General features: G+C 41.8%; 1 protein-coding gene across 11 annotated transcripts in view; it reads right to left on the bottom strand.

The window, feature by feature from the left end:
* Positions 1 to 18: 18 nt before the first annotated feature.
* LOC132237505 (butyrophilin subfamily 1 member A1-like) overlaps positions 19 to 23,189 on the bottom strand; it is a 120,055-nt gene continuing 96,884 nt past the window's right edge. For 9 of the 11 annotated variants that reach the window (XM_059702060.1, XM_059702059.1, XM_059702062.1 and 6 more), the window contains 5 exons: positions 3,638 to 3,658; positions 2,336 to 2,362; positions 1,831 to 1,857; positions 1,245 to 1,271; positions 19 to 1,067 (listed from right to left, as the gene is read on the bottom strand). In XM_059702060.1, the coding sequence (XP_059558043.1) occupies positions 514 to 1,067; positions 1,245 to 1,271; positions 1,831 to 1,857; positions 2,336 to 2,362; positions 3,638 to 3,658 (656 nt within the window). In that variant the 3' untranslated portion in view covers positions 19 to 513. Of the gene's footprint in view, positions 1,068 to 1,176; positions 1,272 to 1,830; positions 1,858 to 2,335; positions 2,363 to 3,637; positions 3,659 to 23,189 lie in introns of all 11 variants that reach the window. The other 2 variants (XM_059702071.1, XM_059702069.1) reach the window with 2 other exon arrangements.

Here is a 23,189-nt window from a genome sequence, read left to right as displayed (position 1 = left end):
AGACAAATATTCAACGTATAAACTTCTTAAAGATATACAAGTTTATTTCTCACAGAAAATAATTCTGGAATTGGGCAATACAGTATTTCAATGATGTTGTCAAATACCCAAGCTCATTCTGTCTTTTCTGTCATCCATGCCATTGTACATGGTCATAGATGTGTTTTGAGTTCCATCCATGATGAAACATTATAGCCAGCAAAAAATAAAGGAAAAAAGGCCACAATTTCCTTTAAGGACATATTTCAGCAGTCATATAGGATAATTCACCTTACAATCCGGGGCCATCATTTAGTCACATGCAGCAGGGGAGGTTAGGAAATCTAACATTTGTATTAGGCTGTTTTAGGACTAGGCAATAATGAGAGGAGTCTAACTAAGGAAGAAGGAGGAACTGATATGAGGAAAATCATCAGTGTCTCAGAGCTTCATTTTGAACATGAACCAGTAAGAAGAAGGACAAAATCAGTTTATATCATAATTGGGGCCCAAAGTAATACTTTCTTATGAGAGTTAATTAGGAATATCAATTGTAACATCAGGCGTTCTTCCACCCGGGCGGATGGTTAGGGAGCCTGAGTCAGATGACCAAAGCCTGAAAAGAGGTTTTAGGGCACCAGAGAATGTGTTCTTGGGAAAGCTGAATATGTGGGACCCATCTGTCATGTTATAGAAAGATACATCTCCAGCCTCATAATCCAGGAATACCCCCAATTTACAGGGTTCATGTTTTAGACTAAGAGGGGTTTCTGGGGAAGTGAGGGCCCAGTACGCCCTCTCATAGAGCCTTATGGCCCAGAAACCATTCTGTGGAGACATAGTAACCCTCCCTTTCCTCGTGACATTGTCCCTACAAATTCCCAGGTCCCAGGAACGTGCGTTCCCAACCTCCACCTCCCAGAAGGATCTCCCTCTCCTGAGGTCCAGCTGACCCAGCACGCAGGGAAGGGAGTCGAATCTCTGTGTGGAGTGGGGTAGATCTTGACAAGGCTCTCGCCAGGTTACTCGTTTCCCATCTTCACACAGGAGGGCAGGATGGGCAGTGCCTGCATCCAGAGTCACATTTACTGCAAAGACAAGTGGACCGCCATGTTTTCTAGGAAAGTTTCCATAGACCTGGGCCAGAGAGTCCCCATTCTGTGAGATCTGCTCTGGCCCTGGGTAGACCCAGCTCACCTCCACCCATCTTTCCCCAAGGTCACCCCACAAGGATCAGGGTCCCTCCGGGACCATCACAGACCCACCAGCTTCGAACTCCTCTTTTCTCCAATCTGAAAGGAACAGAACAAATGAACATCAGGAACTACCATTTGAAAGACATGCTGCCTGTCTGTCCAGAATTCTATGAGTATAAATTCCCTGGGGTTAATTCAAGATAATATCAGCCAAAGATAACACTCTGCAATATACTACAGGCTCTTGTACCATCTGCTGAATTATGCCTGACTTGAATATCTGACCCATTCTTATGGCTCCTCACCCAACATTCCTATAGGATAAATATCTATAATCTATGTAGGATGTTTGAGAGTAAATAGGGGATATGGTGAGTCTGACCAAATAACTAATTTTTTGCTTTAGTTTCCTAAATTTTTAGCAGATGATGAACACTCCATCTATTATTAAGACAATGTGAGATAAAATTAATAAATAAAATCTGCTAAAATGTAATGTTTTAAATACATTCTTATCTGTTAAAATATTGAATAATCTATTGATTTCATGGAATGTATACTTTGGGGTTCTTTGATTTTCAGAATTGAACAGAGAGTATTCATCTAAAAAATCTTTGATAATAAGGTTTCTTTCATCACAGTCCATGTCACTCACCAGCATACAATGGCGCCTTCATCCAAACTGCAAAAGAAAAAAACCAAAAACTAAACAGGAAGCCTTGGCTTTGTTCCTTCCCTGTTTTCTCTCACTGTCTTTCCATTTCTCCCTGTCTTTGTCCCATTTCTTCTGAATCCTTTGAACTTCCACCTTCTGTCTTCTATTACATTCATATCCTTTTTTTCAAGCATGATAATAATATTCAGGTGTAGGACAGATGGAAACATAGAAGCAACAAAAGGTGGGAGCCACAGGGAGGAGTGGAAGGAGGGAGCATAGCATGAAGACAGGAAGGAAGAAAGAGGAGAGGAGAAAGGTCATGAAGAATAACGTGTGGTTTGCAGTTCAGAGAGAATTTATTGACATTTAAAAAGAAGATTTTTCAAATGCTGCTCTGTCAACTATAGACACTTGGTTGTACTTCTGCCTCCTCTCCTACTGCCATCAGGGCAGGACCCGAGTGACAAACGAATGGAGCTTTCTGAGAAGAAGCGTTACTCACCCAACTTAAATTGAGCCTTCCTCCAAGCTGAGATAAAAGATACAAACACACAAATATGAGACAGGTTTCCTCAACTTCATTAAGAAGATGCAGTTAAAGCTATACATTCAACAATGTTTGTGTCTGCATATTGGCCAGGTAATGCCCATTACAAAAATAATGAAAGAAATCTCTAACGTTTGTTCCATCTAAAAAACGTCCCTACAAAGTACGTATACATGAGGATTTAAATAATTCTTGTAAGGGGATAGGAATATCTTAGAAAATGGCTTTACACTTTAGAGATAAATTGTCAGTTAAGTTAAATTGAGTGAAAAACACATGTATAAAAAACCCTGAAGGAAACATAATTTTTGAATTAATAATTAAGTGAATAAAAATAAAAATTAAGAGGAGTAATAACTAAGAAAAATAACCAGGCAAATCATGCAAAAATATTTATGTACCATGGGTAACTTGAGAATATGGTCAAGAGAAGCAAGTCTCAAGATTAAATCCGACATGAGTCTAGACCAGTGGTTCTCAACCTGTGTGTCGTGACCCCTTTGGCGGTCGAACGACCCTTTCACAGGGGTTGCCTAAGACCATCCTGCATATCAGATATTTACATTACGATTCATAACAGTAGCAACATTACAGTTATGAAGTAGCAAGGAAAATAGTTTTATGGTTGGGTCACAACATGATAAAGTGTATTTATTTCTTTTAATTTTTATTTTTTAAATATATTTTATTGATTTTTTACAGAGAGGAAGGGAGAGGGACAGAGAGTTAGAAACATCAATCAGCTGCTTCCTGCACAGCCCCTACTGGGGATGTGCTCGCAACCAAGGTATATGCCCTTGACCAGAATCGAACCTGAGACCCTTCATTCCCCAGGCCTACGCTCTATCCAGTGAGCCAAACCGGCTAGGGCATGAGGAACTGTATTTAAAGGGCCAGAAGGTTGAGAACCACTGGTCTAGACAAATGTGAAGAAGGCCAGCATAGAAGGTACTATCTCACTCAGTAGTTTTGGAGTTTGAACCCTTCCATTAAGAACTGGGATATCACACATAAAACAATAGCTCTCCATCTCAGAGCACATGGTGGGGTGAGGGAACCCAAGTTAAAGGAAGCTTTCTATGTAATGGAATAACTGCATTACCAAATTATAATAGCATATCACCAATCTTATAATAACATTATGGTGTATATTCAGAAGGTAGAAGCCCAAGAATATATCAGAGGGAAGGAAAGGGGGAAAAGAGAATAATTTTTCTAAGGAATACATCAATAAAAAGAATATCAGAAAAAAGTTACCAAGTTCCTTCTGAAGTTTGTCTGAAAAGTAAAATGGAAAAAAACACTCATGTAAATGTTGAGAAAATCAATACAGAAAACAAAAATCAGTTAACATTTTTTGGTGTACAGAAATTTAGCAGGATGAATGTAATCAGGAAAACAAACAAGCAAAAACAAAAACTAGGTAATAAAAAAAGCACATTTTTATCTTAGAAAAATGAAAGGAAGAATGAATTTTCATAATTGACTGAATAAAAGAAAGATGTTAAAAATGTGACAGACAGATAAATAGGATTTAATTACATAGGTTTTTTCTTTTGGAAATTTTTAAGGATATAAGTAATTGAATATTTAAACCAAAATATGGATTTAACAAAATAATGTTGTAACAATTGTTATTTTCATAATAGTGTATTGAAATTGAGTTTTAATTGTGAAAATCTTTCTATGTCCTGTTAAACAAGATGTCTTTATTGAAAATGTTGCTGGTATAATTAATGGTAATTAATTATATATAGAAGTCCTAAAAAAATATTTTTAGAAGATATAACCACCATTGAGATAGTGAATACAAAGCATTTAAGGTAAAATCATTTTGTAAGTCTGATGATTTCTAATTCTTTATATTTAATTGAATTGCAATCAAATTTAATTTAGTTTTCAGTTGATAGGACTTTCAAAATTAACTTTAAAACTTGTACTCTCTGATTTTATGATCTACTGCAGAAGGTATAAACATTTGGCCCATTAACTTACATATAAGTAGAAAATTTCCCAATACATAATTTTTTTTGATAAACAAACTAGAGGCCCGGTGCACAAAATTCATGCACAGGTAGGGTCCCTAGGCCTGGCTAGGGATCAGGGCCAATCAGGGCCTTCTGGCTGCTGGCCAAGGCCTTCCTTCCCCTGGCTGCTGGCTGCTGGCTGCAGACGAGGGCTTTCCTTTGTTCCACGCCGCTCCCTGGTGGTCAGCGCACATCATAGCGAGCGGTTGAACTCTTGATCAGTTGAACTCCAGAGGAGACAAATTGCATATTAGCCTTTTATTTATACAGATATACCCCTTGTGAAAATACACCCCTTAATTTATTTCTTTAAATTAAGAAATGAGAGCGGAACCAAGATGGCAACATAGGTTAACGCCGGAGTTTGCTGCTTTGAACAACTACTTCAAAAGTGAAACCAAAAAACGGAAGGGACATCACCCAGAACCACAGGAACACTGGCTGAGTGGAAGTCCTACAACTAGGAGGAAAGAGAAACGCACACGGACACTCAGAGGAGGCGCAGTGCTGAAGTCAAATTCTGAGGTGCGGAGTGCACGGAGCGGGCTGGCGGTGGAGGGCGCGGTTGTTGTTTTCAATCGGGAGGGAGTCGCAGACTCTGAGCACCAGATCCGGGCGAGTCTTTAGGGACCCAGACTCAAACGGGAGAAGCAGGACTGTCTGGCTTCCGTCAGAGCGAGTGCAGCTTTCTCTCCGAGCTTTGCAGCTGGTGCTGGGACTCAGAGAGGCAGAGCCCCTGGGGACAGGACTGAGAGCCGCCATAACTGCTCTCTCCGGCCCACCCTGTTGATCCTGTGCGACCCGCCCCGCCCAAGCCCTGCACAGAGGCATTTGCCTGATAGCCTCAGGCAAAGGCTAGATTAGCACCTCCCTAGAGGACAGAAGTTCTCTCACTGCTGACACAGCTGATTCTCATAGCCACTTGGCCTGGAGGTCAAACCCTCCCTGGAATTAGCTACAACAATCAAGATTTAACTATACGACTGCGAACAAAGACCACTAGGGGGTGCACCAAGGAAGCATAACAAAATGCGGAGACAAAGAAACAGGACAAAATTGTCAATGGAAGATATAGAGTTCAGAACCACACTTTTAAGGTCTCTCAAGAACTGTTTAGAAGCCGCCGATAAACTTAATGAGATCTACACGAAAACTAATAAGACCCTCGATCTTATATTGGGGAACCAACTAGAAATTAAGCATACACGGACTGAAATAACGAATATTATACAGACTCCCGACAGCAGACCAGAGGAGCACAAGAATCAAGTCAATGATTTGAAATGTGAGGAAGCAAAAAACATCCAACCGGAAAAGCAAAATGAAAAAAGAATCCAAAAATGCGAGGATACTGTAAGGAACCTCTGGGACAGCTTCAAGCGCACCAACATCAGAATTATAGGGGTGCCAGAAGATGAGAGAGAGCAAGATATTGAAAACCTATTTGAAGAAATAATGACAGAAAACTTCCCCCACCTGGTGAAAGAAATGGACTTACAGGTCCAAGAAGCGCGGAGAACCCCAAACAAAAGGAATCCAAAGAGGACCACACCAAGACACATCATAATTAAAATGCCAAGAGCAAAAGATAAAGAGAGAATCTTAAAAACAGCAAGAGAAAGAAACTCAATTACCTACAAGGGAATACCCACACGACTGTCAGCTGATTTCTCAACAGAAACTTTGCAGGCCAGAAGGGAGTGGCAAGAAATATTCAAAGTGATGAATACCAAGAACCTACAACCAAGATTACTTTATCCAGCAAAGCTATCATTCAGAATTGAAGGTCAGATAAAGAGCTTCACAGATAAGGAAAAGCTAAAGGAGTTCATCACCACCAAACCAGGATTATATGAAATGCTGAAAGGTATCCTTTAAGAAGAGGAAGAGGAAGAAAAAGGTAAAGATACAAATTATGAACAACAAATATGCATCTATCAACAAGTGAATCTAAGAATCAAGTGAATAAATAATCTGATGAACAGAATGAACTGTTGATTATAATAGAATCAGGGACATAGAAAGGGAATGGACTGACTATTCTTGGGGGGGAAAGGGGTGTGGGAGATGTGGGAAGAGACTGGATAAAAATCGTGCACCTATGGATGAGGACAGTGGGTGGGGAGTGAGGGCGGAGGGTGGGGCGGGAACTGGGAGGAGGGGAGTTATGGGGGGGAAAAAAAAGAGGAACAAATGTAATAATCTGAACAATAAAGATTTAATTAAAAAAAATAAATTAAGAAATGAAACTTTGAGAGGAGGTGTCCAGAACCTGTTCTGAGGTGAACACCAGCAATCTTTTCTCTTTCATTGGGCCTTCATATTTTTTTAAATTAAAAAGCAAACATGTATTCATATATGAGACAGGTGCTTAAACAGTGATGACGAGTAAAGGCAACACTGTTTCTGATGCACTAATCATATAACATCTCCTATGTACATTAAAGAGATATATACGAAAAGACTATTCTTAAGGAAATAAAAACTATAATTGAAATTGTCATTGGAAAAAGAGGATATTAAGCAATAAATGATTGTTATGTTCTCTTAAAAATCCAAGGTCATTGTGTCTTGTGCCCTTAACATAAAAAAATCCCAATGAGAATTATATTGCTTTTCAACATGTCTTAAGATATGTAATTATTCTTAAAATGCAGTCTGTAATTTGATAACTGTGTCAACAAAAATGCAAAAGAACAAAATTGACATGGTTGGATAAATTTAAAGCCAAAAAAATTTGCAAAATATTTAGATAACTTGGAACACCTGGGCCAGGGTCATATTTTCAAGGGGAGTGGAAGAGTGATGCCCCAGTTCACACTTGATTAATAAATGATATGAAATATAATAATAAAAGGCCAAGAGGTGTCATGACCAAAATGACCAAACAACCGGTCACCATGAGGTGCATGAAGCACCTCTCAAGCCCCCCCCCTCACCCCCCACCCACCAGGCACCAGAAGCATCGGCAGAGCATCGTGGGGCACTGGCACTGTCCATGGAGCATGTAAGGCATTGGTGGCAGCAGACATGGCCCTGATGGCAGGCTAGGCCCAGGGGACCCTACACGCTCATGATTTAATCATGCACTGGGCCTCTAGTTAATTAAAACAGAGGCTTTGAAAAGTCAATGGGTAGAGAACTTCAACTCTGCAAGTTTGGAATCTTCTGTGGTCTCTTAAGGATTTGGAGAAGTATCAGCTTTATAATAATGGGCCCTCCAAATTGCAATACCTGACAGAGGTACTAAATTTGGATGCTTTCCAGAAATAAATACAGTAGGAGCCATGTGTCCATGAGCTTAACATCCTTCATCTCACGAACCTCTTAATGAAACTGGCAATGCTTGGCAAGACAGAAACAGCCAATGTTTACAGGGAAATAATCCTATATAATAAAACCCTAATATGCAAATTGACCAAATGGCAGAATAACCAGTCACTATGACACACATTGACCACCAGGAGGCGGACGCTCAATGCAGGAGCTGCCCCCTGGTGGTCAGTGTGCTACCACAAGGGAGCGCTGCTCAGCCAAAAGTTGAGCTCACAGCTGGTGAGCACAGTGGTGGTGGCGGGACACTCTCCTGCCTCCATTGCAGGGGAGTAGTAAGTAGCGAGGGGTTCCAGATTGCGAGAGCCCCAAATGTGAGAGCCCTGAACTGCGAGAGGGATGGCACACTACTAGTTTAGGCCTACACCCTTAGAAAAACAGGCCTAAGCTGGCAGGTGGACATCCACCGAGTGGTCCTCGACTGTGGTTAGGGCGAAGGCCGGGGTGAGGAACCTTTACTTCCCTGAGTGCACGATTTTCATGCACCGGGCCTCTAGTTTTGTATAAAATGAGAAAAGGAGGAACAGGAAGGGATGGAAGGTAGGGAAACTGAAAGGGCCAGAATTCAAAACAGGAGAAGTTCAGACCCCTAAGTAAGGGCAGGAAGAGCAGACATCAGGAGAAGGAAGGCCAATGGAAGGCACAGAATTAAAAGGCAGGAAATGTCAGAGAGGGAGAGAAAGCAGATGTTGTGATGGAGACCAAGAGTAAAGGGATATCGGAAGTCTTACCAAGTTGGTTCTGAGCCTCCTCAGAAAGAAAGAGGAAAGACCGATGTCAGGTGAGTGGGAAAGGATCACAAAGGGAATTAACATTTACTAATACATTCATATTGAATAATAACTTTACCAGGTTTCAGATGAACACACACATATGTAAAGAAATAAGCACACCGAAGGCCGCACACATAAATGTATACACACATATACACACTGTGCCACCACCCACCCACCCACACACACACAGTGGCTCAGAGCTCACTACTGTTGAGAGATATTCTCCAGTAAATAAACAGGAGGAAAATGGAGTTAATTTCGTGAAATAACAAAATTTTAAAATATTCGTATTGGTAGTTAATTTTTAAGATACTCTTGATTTTTGAAAGTTTATGTTCCTGCTACTCAGTTTGTTAACTTTAGTCATTGGCTACCTTTAAATATATGGGTCACTTTCATCACTGTGGCAGCTACACTGTGCAAAGTGGCCACAAACCCTGGGGAAGGGGACAGTGAGACAAAGCTGTGCTAGACAATACAGGGTCAGGGTGCTGGTGCCTGTGTTCACAAAGCTTTAGTCTATTGATTAATTTCTAATGGTACTGCACTTGTGTTTCTATGTTAGGTCATTCCTGACTGAAGCATTTCTTAATCAATTCACATGGGAGCTGAATACAGGAGAGAGAAAGGACTGGGATTCTATGACAGGGATTCTGCCTCTCACTGGACCTTAACTGTGCTGTCACCTAACTAAGAAGTCGACATTTAAACACATTTGTAGGAGAGAGGTTTTATAAACATTGCGAAGAGAGGCAACTAAAGCCCCACATCTGTTAATGCCTGTTTCTACAACATGGCCAGTCACGTCCCTTCTGTAATTAGAGAACAACTCAGGAAAGTCCATTCTACCAAAATCAATTGTATAAAAATGTCATCTGATATACAGGGACAGAAAGATTTAAATAACTCCTGAGTGGGGTACTAAAGAGTGGTGTGGGAATATCTTAGAAACTAACCTTAGATTTTAGAGAATTTACTTGAGTGAAAAACATATGTATAAAGATCCCAAAGGAAGAGGAATTTGGTGAATTAATAAACAATTGAATAAAAATGAAAGTGGAGTAACAACTATGGTTGGAAAGAGCAAATAACAGGCACAATCAGGTAAAAATATTTACATATGTAGGACCATATGAGAATATGGTCAAGGGAAGTAGAATAGCAAGTCTCAAGGTAAACTTGCCAACAGTGTGTTCAGAGTGTTTAAAAGTCCAATAGACGGAAAAACATACATCAGAAACTTTGAAGCCCTATTCCTTCCCTTAACAATTAGCATATTATTGTGGTCACAGCAATGGGCACGCCTATCCAGAGGCCCTGCTGGAGAGCCTAAGTAAATGGCAGTTTTCTGGAAGATATCTCGAATGGAAGCAAGCACATGCTCCTTCACCTGATCTTCAGCTCACCAGCCTTGAAATGCAGTTATAGGAAGCATCTGCAAGGTAGAGATAGCAAGTGAAGGAAAGGGAATGGAAAGGGTAGAGGCAGAAGATGGGAGAACCCCAGGAAGGAAAAAAACGAAATGGAGGAGGGAGAAACCAAGATGGAGGCATAGGTAAACACCGAAAATTGCTGCCTCGCACAACCACTTCAAAAATACCACTAAAAGACAGAATGGACATCATCCAGAACCACAGGAAGGCTGGCAGAATGGAAATCCTACAACTAGAAGGAAAGAGAAAAGCACACCGAGACTCAGAGGAGGTGCGGAAGTAAAGTGCAGAGGTATGGAGGCGCATGTGGAAAGGGCTGGCAACTGAGGACATGGTTGTCTTTTTCAATTGGGAGGGAGTCTCAAGCTCCCAACTGCTCTGAACTCCAGTTCCTGGCAAGTCTCTGGGGTTCCAGACTCATACCGGAAGAAACTGGGCTGTCTGGCAGCAGGTGGAACTCGAGGGCGGCTTTCTCTCAGAGGTGCTTGCAATGATTACCAATTACTGGGACACTGAGACGCAGGCCCCTTAGGGTAGGACTGAGGATCAACCATAGCTGTTTGCTCCGCCCTGTTGATTCCCTGAGACCCAGAACCACCCAAGCTATGCGCAGAGGCTTTTGCATATGAAAGGCCTGGCCCTTTGCAATCTGAAAATTACCTAACAAACTGCAGCTGGGTCAGAGAAATCCAGAACTTCCAAAAGAAGGCCAAGGCCCCACAGCAGCTTGCATTGCTTCACAGCTGAGCCTCATCTGGGCACCTCCAAACCCAAAACAAAGAAGAGGAATCTGCAGATCTCTCCATAGCTCCTGCTGGGTAGCCTCAGGCAAAGGCTAAATTAGCACCTCCTTAGAGATCCAAGAGCCAGTGTACCCAGTGGTCAAAGTGGGACCATCTAGATTACAGCTCCTCAGATCCATAAGGGACACACTCAGGGGGCAGACTCAGTTAGCACCAAAGCCCCACTGAAGCAAGTCCTGCCCCAGAAGGGTGTCTCCAGCACAGAAGTTCTCCCACCGTAGACACAGCTGATTCTCACAGCCAATTGGCCTGGAGGTCAATCCCTCCCAGTGTTACCTACAATAATCAAGGCTTAACTAAAACAAGACTGTGCACAAAGCCCACAAAGGGGTGCCCCAAGAGTGTCCACCTCAGGTAATTGGGGAGGCTGAGCCACTGGGACCTATAGGACACCTAGCACAAAAAGCCACTCTATCAACACAGGGAAGCATAAAAAATGCAGAGACAAAGAAACAGGACACAAATGACAGAAATAGAGGAAAGCAAACTACTGGATATAGAGTTCATAACCACACTTTTAAGGTTTTTCAAGAATTCTCTAGAAACCACCGGTAAACTTAGTGAGACCCTTGAGGTTATGAAAAAAGACCAACTAGAAATTAAGCATACACTGACTGAAATAAAGAATATTATACAGAGTTCCAACAACAGACTAAAGGATTGCAAGAATCAAGTCAAAGATTTGAAATACGAAGAAGCAAAAAACACCCAACCGGAAAAACAAAAAGAAAAACGAATCCAAAAATATGAAGATTGTGTAAGGAGCCTCTGGTATAACTTCAAGTGTACCAACATCCAAATTATGGGGGTGCCAGAAGATGAGAGAGAGAAAGATATTGAAAACTTATTTGATGAAATAATGACAGAAAACTTCCCCTACCTCATGAAAGAAATAGTCCAGGAAGCACAGAGAACCCCAAACAAAAGAAATCCAAAGAGGACAACACCAAGACACATCATAATTAAAATGCCAAGAGAAAAAGACAAAGAGAGAATCTTAAAAGCAGCAAAAGAAAAAAGTCAGGGAGAAAAAACTACAAGGGAGTACCCATACAACTGTCAGCTGATTTCTCAACAGAAACTATGCAGGCCAGAAGGGAGTGGCAAGAAATATTCAAAGTGATGAATAGCAAGAACCTACAACCAAGATTACTTTACCCAGCAAAGCTATCATTCAGAATTGAAGGTCAGATAAAGAGCTTCACAGATAAGAAAAGGCTAAAGGAGTTCATCACAACCAAACCAGTATTATATGAAATGCTGAAAGGTATTCTTGAAGAAGAAGAAGAAGAAGAAGAAGAAGAAGAAGAAGAAGAAGAAGAAGAAGAAGAAGAAGAAGAAGAAGGTAAAGATACAAATTACGAACAATAAATACACATCTATCAACAAGTGAAACTAAAATTCAAGTGAATAAATAATCTGATGAACAGAATAAATTGGTGAATATAATAGAATCAAAGGCATAGAAAGGGAGTGGACTGACAATTCTCAGGAGGGAAAGGGGTATGGGTGGTGCGGGAAGAGACTGGACAAAAATCATACACCTATGGATGAAAACAGTGGAGGGGGGAGGGGTAAGGGCAGAGGGTGGGGTGGGAACCGGGTGTTGGGGAGCTATGGGGGGGAAAAAAGAGGAACAACTGTAATAATCTGAACAATAAAGATTTAACTAAAAAAAGAAATGGATAGGATAATTTATAATTCATGAAAAAATTAAAAAAAAGAGCAAAGATGGTGGTGGGTAATGATTTAGACACTAAGATATGGACAAGAAAAGAATCTTTTCAGAGAAATATATCTCTAATGGAATGCCAGTCCGAGGAAAGTTACCAAGTTGTTGCTGAAGTTCTTCTGAAAAAGAAAATGGAAAACTTTTGTAAATGTAAGGGAAATGAACACAGAAAATTAAGATCCGTTAAAAATTGCCACTGCAAAGTGAACTGGTACAGTGAATATGAATAAAGAGTAAGCAGGGAACAAATGGAAAGAGAAAAATTATCACTTATTTGTCCTTAGAAAAGAGAGAAAAATAAGTGAATTTCCTCAAAAGACTAAATAAAAGGAAAATGTTGCTGAAGTGGTAGAGAGAGCACACCTATAATTGTATCCCATACATTTATCTTTATGGATGGCTTGAGGCACTTGGGACATTCAAGGATTCGACCACATCACTTATTTAATGAAATAAAATAATTTTGTTCTAAATATTTGCATAGCAATAGTATATATAAATTGGTATTTTAATTTTGCCAAATTTTCTATTATATTAAATTAAGCAAGGCATCTTTCAGTGAAATCTATTTTGTACGATTGAAAGATAATCTATAAATCCTAGAAAAGTCCTTTTAGTAGTTGTTATAATCATTGAGAAAGTGCATGACTATAATGTGTGGACAGAAATCTTTTTGCAAGTCTACCGGGTTTAAAACTTTGAGTTACACGAAATTGCAACATAACTTAATTGTCAAAAGACAGAAATTTTAAAATTAGCTTTTGTAAACACTTTGCAGTTTTTAGCATTTAACTCAGGAGTTCAAAGAATTGAGTGATAATAGTACTTGCCTTTTCTGAGCTCATTCTCCACTGAAAAACAAAAGGGAGAAATAAACAACTCATGTCAAATGAAAACATAACATGGGGAAGGGAGGAGAATAGAATTGGTACCCTCTTCACAGTTCACTCCCGAGTTGAACAAAGTTGCTACCCCTTAAGCAATTCACTCTGGAATTCAAATTAAAAATTGCATGCTTGTGAAAATTGCAACCTTAAGTTTCCAAAGGACATCTCACCCATCACAGAGGCAACATGTTCCCTCCTTCATGCCTTGTGCAAAAGGTGCTAAATGAGGAAATAAACCCATGAGGGAGCTAGGACAGACCTTCTGGGAGGCACGGTACCAATTGTTCCTCTGTATGTGGACTATCACCTGTTTCAGAATGAAATGCAAACATGAATTTCTACATGAGACAGGTACGAGGAAGCATACAGGAAAGGCACCCATTTTCCCAGAACTGAACCTTTTGCACTAGTGAATAGTCATATGAAACTTACACTGTACATTAAATAAATATATTCATTTTAAATTAAAAAATTTAATATTAACACTATTGCAGATGTCTCCATTCCCCCTCTTTGCCCACCTCAACCTTCCCCCACTTAACCCTCTTGGCCTGTACCAAACCATGGTTTGTGCCCATGGGGTATGAATATAAGCTCTTTAGCTAATCCTTTCACATTCTTTATCCTGTCATACCCAACCCCCACCCTCAGGCACTGGCCTAACTGTGCTATGAATCCATGCTTCTGGTTCCATTTTGTTCATCAGTTTATTTTGTTCATTAGACTCCACATATTAATGAGATCATATGGTATTTGTTTTTCTGTTATTGGCTTATTTCTATTAGCATTATACTCTCCAGGTCCCTCCATGCTGTCACAAAGGGTAAGAGTTCATTCTTTTTATAGCCCCATAGTATTCAATTGTGTAATTCCACTCCTAGGCATATATCCTAAGAATCCAGAAGCACCAATCAGAAAGAATACATGTCCCCTTATGTTCATAGCAGCATCCTATCTAATAAAAGAGAAACATGGTAATTAGCATACGACCGCTACCCTTCCCATTGGCTAATCAGGGAAATATGCAAATTAACTGCCAGCCAAGATGGTGGCCGGCAGCCAGGCAGCTTAAAGTGAACATGAGGCTTTCTTGCTTCAGTGATGGAGGACTCCGACGTTCCCCGCCTGCCGCTGCAGGCCTCTGAGCTGCAACTCTAAGCAACTATGTTACAAATATAGAAGCTAAACAAAACCCCAGAAACCTGCTTTAGTCCGTCGGGCTACAACCAGCAGGATCGCAACATTGTTTCAAATACAGAAGGTAAACAAAGGCCAGAAACCTGCTTTCAGTAGCGGAGGCCTAAGAGCTGGAGCCAAGACTCAAAGCTAAAGCTGGCCCAGAATAAAAAGAAAATGAAAAAAAGGAGCGGTTGGGAGCTTCAGTCACCCACCAGCCTGAAAACAGCCCTCACCCCCTCACCCAGACTGGCCAGGCACCCCAGTGGGGACCCCCACCCTGAAAGGTGTGTGACCAGCTGCAAACAGCCATCATCCCCTCACACAGGCTGGCCAGGCACCCCAGTCGGGACTCCCACCCTGATCCAGGACACCCTTCAGGGCAAACCAGCTGACCCCGACCCATGCACCAGGCCTCTATCCTATATAGTAAAAGGGTAATATGCCTCCCAGCACCGGGATCAGCGGAGCCGAGAGGCCTCCCGGCACCAGGATCAGTGTGACAGGGGGCAGCGCCCAAACCCCCTGATCGCCCTGCGGCTCTGTGTGTGACAGGGGGTGGGGCCACAACCTCCCTATCTGCCCTGCTCTGTTTGTGACAGGGGAAGGCACCCCAACACCCTGATCAGCCCTGTGGCTCTGTGTGTGACAGGATGTGGCGCCCCAACCCCTGATTGGCCCTGCTCTGTGTGTGACGGGGTAGAGCCATAACCTCCCCATCGGCCCTGCCCTGAGTGTGAGAGCGGCAGCACCCCAACCCCCTGATCGGCCCTGCTCTGTGGGTGATAGAGGGCGGTGCCCCAACCCCCACCCCACGGGCCCTGCTCTGTGTGTTATGGGGTAGAGCCATAACCTCCCCATCAGCCCTGCCCTGAGTGTGACAGTGGCAGCACCCCAACCCCCGGATCGGCCCTGCTCTGTGGGTGACAGGGAGCGATGACCCAACTCCCTTATCGGCCCTGCTCTGTGAGTGACAGGGGGGAGCTCCTCAACCCGCTGATGGGCCCTCCTCTGTGCATGACAGAGGGTGGCGCCGCAACTCCCCAATCGTCCCTGCTCTGAGCCCGATCAGGGGCTGCACCTAGGGATTGGGCCTGCCCTCTGCCACCCGGGAGCAGGCCTAAGCCAGCAGGGCGTTATCTCCCGAGGGGTCCCAGACTGCTAGAGGGTACAGGCCGGGCTGAGGGACCCCCTCTCCCGCCCCGAGTGCACAAATTTTTGTGCACTGGGCCTCTAGTTATTTATAAGAGCCAATTTCTGGAAACAGCTCATCTGCCCATCAGCAGATGAGTGGATAGAAAAGTTGTGGTAAAAAAAATATATTCTTAGAGACCATTCCCAAGGAAGCAAAAATATGATTGAAATTTTCATTATAAAAGAGGGATATTAAGCTTTAGCTGATGCTTAATATGTGCCCTGACCAGGAATCAAACCGGCAACCTGGGTGCATGAGGAAGGCACTGTAGCTACTGAGCTACCCAGCTAGGGCTGCAAATGGTTTTTAAAAAGTGCAGTTTGTCATTTGATAACTGAGTCAATGTAAATGCAAAAGAATAAAAAAATGGCATGGTTGAATATTTTCAAATGTCAGGAAAATCTCTGTAAAATATTTATATATGAATAGATAACCTTGGAACACCTGGTTTATATATTCAAGGGCAATTCACATTTGTCTGATGAATAACATCCTATATAATAAAAGTCTAATATGCTGTGTCATGTGGTCCCATCGGCCATTAAACCAATCAAAGCATAATATGCTAATGATATGCTAAGGCTGCTCAACTGCTTGCTATGACGTGCACCAACCACCAGGGGACATACAGTCAACTGGTCAACCAGTCACTATGACATGCACTGACCACCAGGGGGTAGATGCTCCAACTGGTAGGTTAGCATGCTGCTGGGGTCTGGCCTATCAGGACTGAGCGAAATGGGCCAGACCCACCCTGGTGCCCTCCTGCAGTCTGTCCCCCGCTAGCCAACCTCCCGAGTCCCTCCTGGGCCACAATCATGCACTGGTGGGGTCCCTCGGCTGGGCTTGCTCACTCTCGCAATCTGGGACCCTTCAGAGAGCCAGTTTCAGCATGATCCCGCAGGCCAGGCCAAGGGACCCCACTGATGCATGAATTCATGCACTTTGTCTCTAGTTTTAATTACAACAGAGGCTTCGAAAAGACAATAGGCTGAGAAACTTGACTCTGCAAGTTTGGAATCTTCTGTGGCCTCTTAAGGATTTGGAGAAGTATCAGCTGCATTAAAAAGGGCCCTCTACCTTGGAACACCTGACAGAGGTACTAAGTTTGGATGTTTTCCAGAAATAAATGTAATAGGAGCCATGTGTCTATGAGGTCACCACCCTTCATCTCACCAACTTCTTAATGAAACTGGCAATTCTCGGCAAGACAGCAGCAGCCAATGTTTACAGGGAAATAATTTGTGTAAAATGAAAAAAGGAGGAACAGGAAGGGATGGAAGGTAGGGAAACTGAAAGGGCCAGAATTCAAAATAGGAAAAGTCCAGTCCCCCAAATCAGGGTGGGAAGAACAGACATCAGAAGGAAAAGCCAATGGAAGGCACAGGTAAAAAGGCAGGAAATGTCAGAGGGGGAGAGAAAGCAGATGTTGTGAAGGAGACCAAGAGTAAAGGGATTCCTTTTTTTACCCCAGCTCTTTAATCCACTCATCTGCCGATGGGCACTTAGGCTGTTTCCAAATCTTATCTATGGTAAATTTTTGCTGCTATGAACATGGGGGTGCATATATCCTTTCTGATTGGTGTTTTTAGTTTCTTGGAATATATTCCTAGAAGTGGGGTCACTGGGTCAAATGATCTCACTCATTTGTGAAATATAATGAACAACATAAACTGATAAACAAAAGTAGATCCAGAGACAGAGAAGCATCAATCAGACCATTATACTTCAGAGGGAAGGTAGGGGAGGGTGGGAGTAAGGGGAGAGATCAACCAAAGGACTTATATGCATGCATTTAAACCTAACCAATGGACACAGAAACCAGGGTGGTGAGGGCATGAGTGGGGAGGTGGAGTCGCAATGGGGGGATAAGGACACATATGTAATACCTTAATCAATAAAGAAAAAAAAAATGCCATCATTAAAAAAAAAAGAGTAAAGGAATATCAAAAATTTTACCTAATTTGCTCCAAGCCTCTGAAATAAAAAAAGAGATCAGTGTCAGGTGCATGGGAAAGAATCACAAAGAGAATTCAAATTTACTAATGAATTCATATTTAATCATAATTTCACCAGGTTTCAGATGAACACACTCATTCACAGACGCCCCTGCCCCCCTGCCCCCATACACAAACATGCACATACTGGCTCAGAGCTCATTATTGTGCTGACATATTCTACAATAAATTAAAAGGGGGACATGGAGTTAATTTGTTGAGATATTGTAACATTTGGGAATATTAGTTTTGTTGGTTAATTTATAAAACCCTTTTGACAGTATTTATTTTCTCATTGTTCAGTTGGTTAGCTTTAGTATGGTCATTGGCTATATTTGTTTATTTATTTAATTAAAATATTTCAAATATAATCGACATACAATATTCTATTAGTTTCCGCTGTACAGCATGGTGACTAGACATCTAACTAACTTACTCCTTGATCAGTCTAGTACCCACCTGACAGCATACATGGTAACCACAGTATTCTCCATGACTATTTTGTAACTCCCAAATTGTGCTTTGTAATCCCTCCATTTTTTCACCCAGCTCTCCAACGCTCCTCCTATCTGGCAATCATCAATTTGTTCTCTATATGAGTTTGTGTCTGTTTTGGGTTTTTGGATATTTTGTTTTTAGAGTCCATATAGAAGTAAAATCTATGAGTTTTGTCTTTCTCTGACTTACTTCATTTAGCATAATACATTCTAGATCCATCTATGGTATTGCAAATGGTAAGATTTATTTATTTTATAGCTAAGTAATTATATATATGTATATATTATATATTAGAGGCCCAGTGCACGAAATTGGGGGGGGGTGTGTCCCTCAGCCTGGCCTGTACCCTCTCCAATCTGGGACCCAGGCCAGCAGTCAGACATAACTCTCACAATCCAGGACTGCTGGCTCATAACTGCCCTCCTGCCCGCCTGCCTGATTGCCCCTAACTGCTTCTCCCTGCCAGCCTGATTGCCCCCTAGCTGCTTCCCTGCTGGCCTGATCACCCACAACTTCCCTCCCCTACCACGACCCGCCTCCTCTGCCAGGGTCCACTTCCTCTGTGCGAGGTGGCAGAGACTCAGGGACCGGCCTCCTCCACACCACCAGGAGCTGCGGGACCTCCAGGCCTCACTGTGCAGAGCGGCTGCTGGGCCCTGCCTCTGCCGCGCATGCAGCCATCTTGTTATGGCCATCTTGTGACAACTGAGGGCTTGATGACCACCTAGGCTATTATTAGTATAGATATCACATCTTTATCCAATTATCTGTTGATGAACATTTAGGTTGCTTCCCTGTTTTGGCTACTTTTATATATATATTTATATATATATTTTATTGATTTTTTACAGAGAGGAAGGGAGAGAGATTGATGGAAGCCAATCCACCCTGGCTGCTTGACGCAGTCGCTGCAGGGATGTTTCAAGGGCCCTGGCGTATATGGCACACTGTTCTTAATATGTTTGCTCCCCTTCTTAAGTGCTATGTGTTTTAACCAAGGTCACCTCTCCAAGAAAGGTTGTTTCCCCAGGTGAGGATTTTTTATCAGTAAACCCCTTAACTAAGTGCCAGAGCGGTAGTTAATCACTTTAACTATGAACAATCACGCTTAAACTACATAATCTTTACTTAGAATAACCTCCTTCAGTTACTTCCTTGTAGCTTAATAGAACAATAGAGTAACCTTGGAATGGAGATAAGAAACGCCCTAACCTTTGGAATGGAATGGATGGGATTAAGATCAAATAGGATAAATACAAATGTAAGAGGACAATAAAGAGAGGAACCTGGCTAGGAGGAAGCTGGCCATGATGATCACCTGAATGCTGTCTCCATGTCATTCCTTCCTCGATGACTCTGTCCACACCTTTGGGAACCCCTGGACCTGCTGGGGCTGGACCCCAACAAGAGATAGAGAGCTAGAAACATTGATCAGCTGCCTCCTGCACACCCCCTACTAGGGATGTGCCCACAACCAAGGTACATGCCCTTGACTGGAATTGAACCTGGGACCCTTCAGTCCGCAGACCAATGCTCTATCCACTGAGCCAAACCGGTTTTGGCTACTTTTATAAATCGTGCTGCAGTGAATATAGTGTTTGTTTTTCTTTTTCAGACAAATGACCACATGTGGGATTGCTGGGCCATGTGGTACCAAAAGAAATAATAATCAAATGGGACTACATCAAACTAAAAAGGTTTGGTACAGCAATAGAAACCATCAACAAAATGAAAAGACAACTTACTGAATGGCGGAAGATATTCACTAAGGATACATCCGTAAGGGATTAATATTCAAAGTTTATAAAGTATTCATATAACTCAACACCAAAAAAATCAAATGGCCCAATTAAAAGGTGGGCATAAGGCCTGAATAGACACTTCTCCAAAGAGGACATACAGCTGGCCAATAAACATATGAAAAGATGCTCAATGTCACTAATCTCAGAGAAATGCAAATTAAAAGCATAATGAGATACCACCTCACACCTGTCAGGTTATCATCAATAAATCAACAAACAACAAGTGTTTGCAAGGACATGGAGAAAAAGGAACCTTGAACACTGTTGGTGGGAATGCAGACTAGTGCAGGAATTATAATCAATAGTATGGAGAGTCCTCAAAAATTAAAAATGGAACTACCTAAAACCCGAGATTCCTCTCCTGGATATATATCTGAAGAAGCCCAAACCACTAATTTGAAAGAATGTATGCACCCCTATGTTCATTGCAGCATTATTTACAATTGCCAATATATTGAGGCAGCCCAAGTGCCCCTCAATAGATGAGTGGATAAAAAAGCTGTGGTAGAGCATGGCCCAAGTGGCTCAATGGTTGAGCGTCGACCTATGAACCAAGAGGCCACGGTTTGATTTATGATCAGGGCACATGCCTGGGTTGTGAGCTTGATCCACAGTGCGGGGCATGCAGGAGGCAGCCAATCAATGATTCTCTCTCATTACTGATGTTTCTTTCTCTCTCCCTCTCCCTCTCTCTTCCTCTCTGAAACTGTGATACATATATATAATGGAATATTACTTGGTCATAAAATAGAATAACATTTTACATTTTGCAAGAGCGTGGATGGATTTAGAGGGTGTTATGCTAAGTGGAATAAGTCAGAGAAAGACAAATACCCTATGATTTCACTTATATGTGGAATCTAAAGAACAAAATGAACAAACAAAATGCAAACAGATTTACAGACACAGAGAACCGATTAATGGATGCCAGAGGGGTTAGGAGTTTGGGGTTAGGTGATGAAAGTGACGGGCTTTAGAAGGTCAAATTGGTAGCTCCAAAACAGTCCCTGGGATGTTAAACACATAGTGGACAGTACTGTAATAACTGCGGTTCCAGGTGGGAACTTGAAATATCGTGGGGAACACTTTGCAAAGTAGACGATTTTCTAACTACTATATGGTACACCTGAAATTTACACAAAACAATGTTAAATACAAACTGTAATTGAAAAATGAAATTAAGAAAATAAATAATTTGTCTGTTTAACTTTGTTGCAGACTGAATAATACTGTCGTTATTTTGAGAGTCAACTGCAAACTTTAAAACTTAAAAAGACCAATAAAACATATTCTAAAAGAGTAGGTGAATTAAACTTAACAGACAAATATTTTCATTTAAAAAACATCATTAGTTTCACTGCATAATTTTATTTAGGATGTTTCTATGTCTTATTCTGCTTGATCTATTCCACGATTATGCCTGTTTTCCAAGGATAATTATTAATAAAGCTTGTATTAGTTCTATTTCTAAATAACAAGTGACACATATTCAGCAGCCTAAAAGAACACACCCTTATTATCCAATGGTTTCTGTGGGTGAGGAATATGGTATCACTTTACTGTGTCCTGTACCTCAGGGTTTTTCAGGAGGCTGCAATCAGGTGCTCCCCACCACTGGGATTTGGTTAGGGAAAGATCTGTTTCCAAGCTCACTGATATGGCCACAGGCAGAATTCCAACAGGATGGCCATTTGATTGAGGCCTCAATTCCCAGCTGGCTGTTGGACTGAGGCTGCCATGGGATCCTTGCCATGGGGTTCTCCTCAAAATGGCAACTTGCTTTGTCAAGGATAGTAAGGGAGGGATTCTGCTAGTGAGACCGACATCAAAGTCTTTTGTAATTTAAGTGCCATCCCTTCAAACTTCAGATAAGAATCCAGTTACTCAGCTTTAGAGGCTGAGATCATTGAGGACCAGGTGGAAATTTGACTTTAAGATAAAATTTGCATAAAATTCTTGCAGCTTCCTGGTTTCTATTTTTTAGTAGTAACCATTTTACAACAAAAATATTCTTTTAACTTCAAAACATGGTTATGTATAGACTTAGTGTTTATTTACTTGGAATATGCTATAGAAGAAAAACCTTCTATTATTATTTTGATCTTCATTATTTTTCCTAAACACCTAACATCCCGTTGTCACTGTCCCACTCATTCTATTGGCTTTGGCATAATTTATTGCCTTCCATTTTTCACATCTTACCTTTTTTATTGGGACGTGAATATATACATAATAAAATTATTACGATGATGACAAGGACAATCAAGATGATTACAAGGACAATAATGATAATTTGATTGTTCTTTGTGCAAGTTTCTGAAAAACAAAAAGAAATGTATACATGCAGTTAGACTCAGTTTTCATCCTCAGTCTTCTTTCACCCCAGAAGAGCCCCTTGTAGTTTTCTGCTCCCATATGCGTTGGATTGAGAATTGTGTCTTTGGTCAGACTGTTGTGGCAAATGGCCCAAGAGAACTACAACCATCAGCAGAGTGATCAGGAAAGGTCCTTTATTACCCAGCACTGCTAGTTCAGGGACTTTGATCCAAAGTCAGTCAAAATGGGGAAGTAAAATTACTCTTTAACTAGATACTGAACTAGGCTGTAAGCCCCCAAAGTTGCCCCCCTATTTTCCTTCTCAAAACAAGAGAATCATGTGTTTGAACATCAACTACTTTCACAACATTACACTAATTGCTATGGGGAACTTATCGAAACACTAGAGGCCCAGTGCACGGATTCATACACCAGTGGGGTCCCACAGCCTGGCCTGTGCGGATCGGGCCGAAACTGACAGTCCATCCAACATCCCCCGAGAGGTCCCAGAGTGCAAGAGGGCACTCTGCAAAGTTGCTTTCTCTGGGCAGCTCCTGCATTGAGCGTCTGCCCCCTGATGGTCAGTGCGTGTCATAGCTACAATCCAGTCAGCCGGTCATCTGGTCATCTGGTCACTTAGCCATTTATATATATCGATGCACTTTCTGTGCTCAGAAAGTTTCACTCAAAGTTAGAAGATACGGTTGAGTCTCCAGAAATTTTCTTCCTTAAAAGGTCAGGTGCAGCCACACAATAATGGCCAGTAAATGCTTGATTAATTTAGTTTAACCATAGAGAACTGAACTAGGAAAGGGAACTTGCAGAGATCTTTAA

This window comes from Myotis daubentonii, chromosome 6 (assembly GCF_963259705.1).
Source record: "Myotis daubentonii chromosome 6, mMyoDau2.1, whole genome shotgun sequence".
NCBI lineage: Eukaryota > Metazoa > Chordata > Mammalia > Chiroptera > Vespertilionidae > Myotis > Myotis daubentonii.
This window is presented reverse-complemented; position numbering and strand designations above follow the sequence as displayed.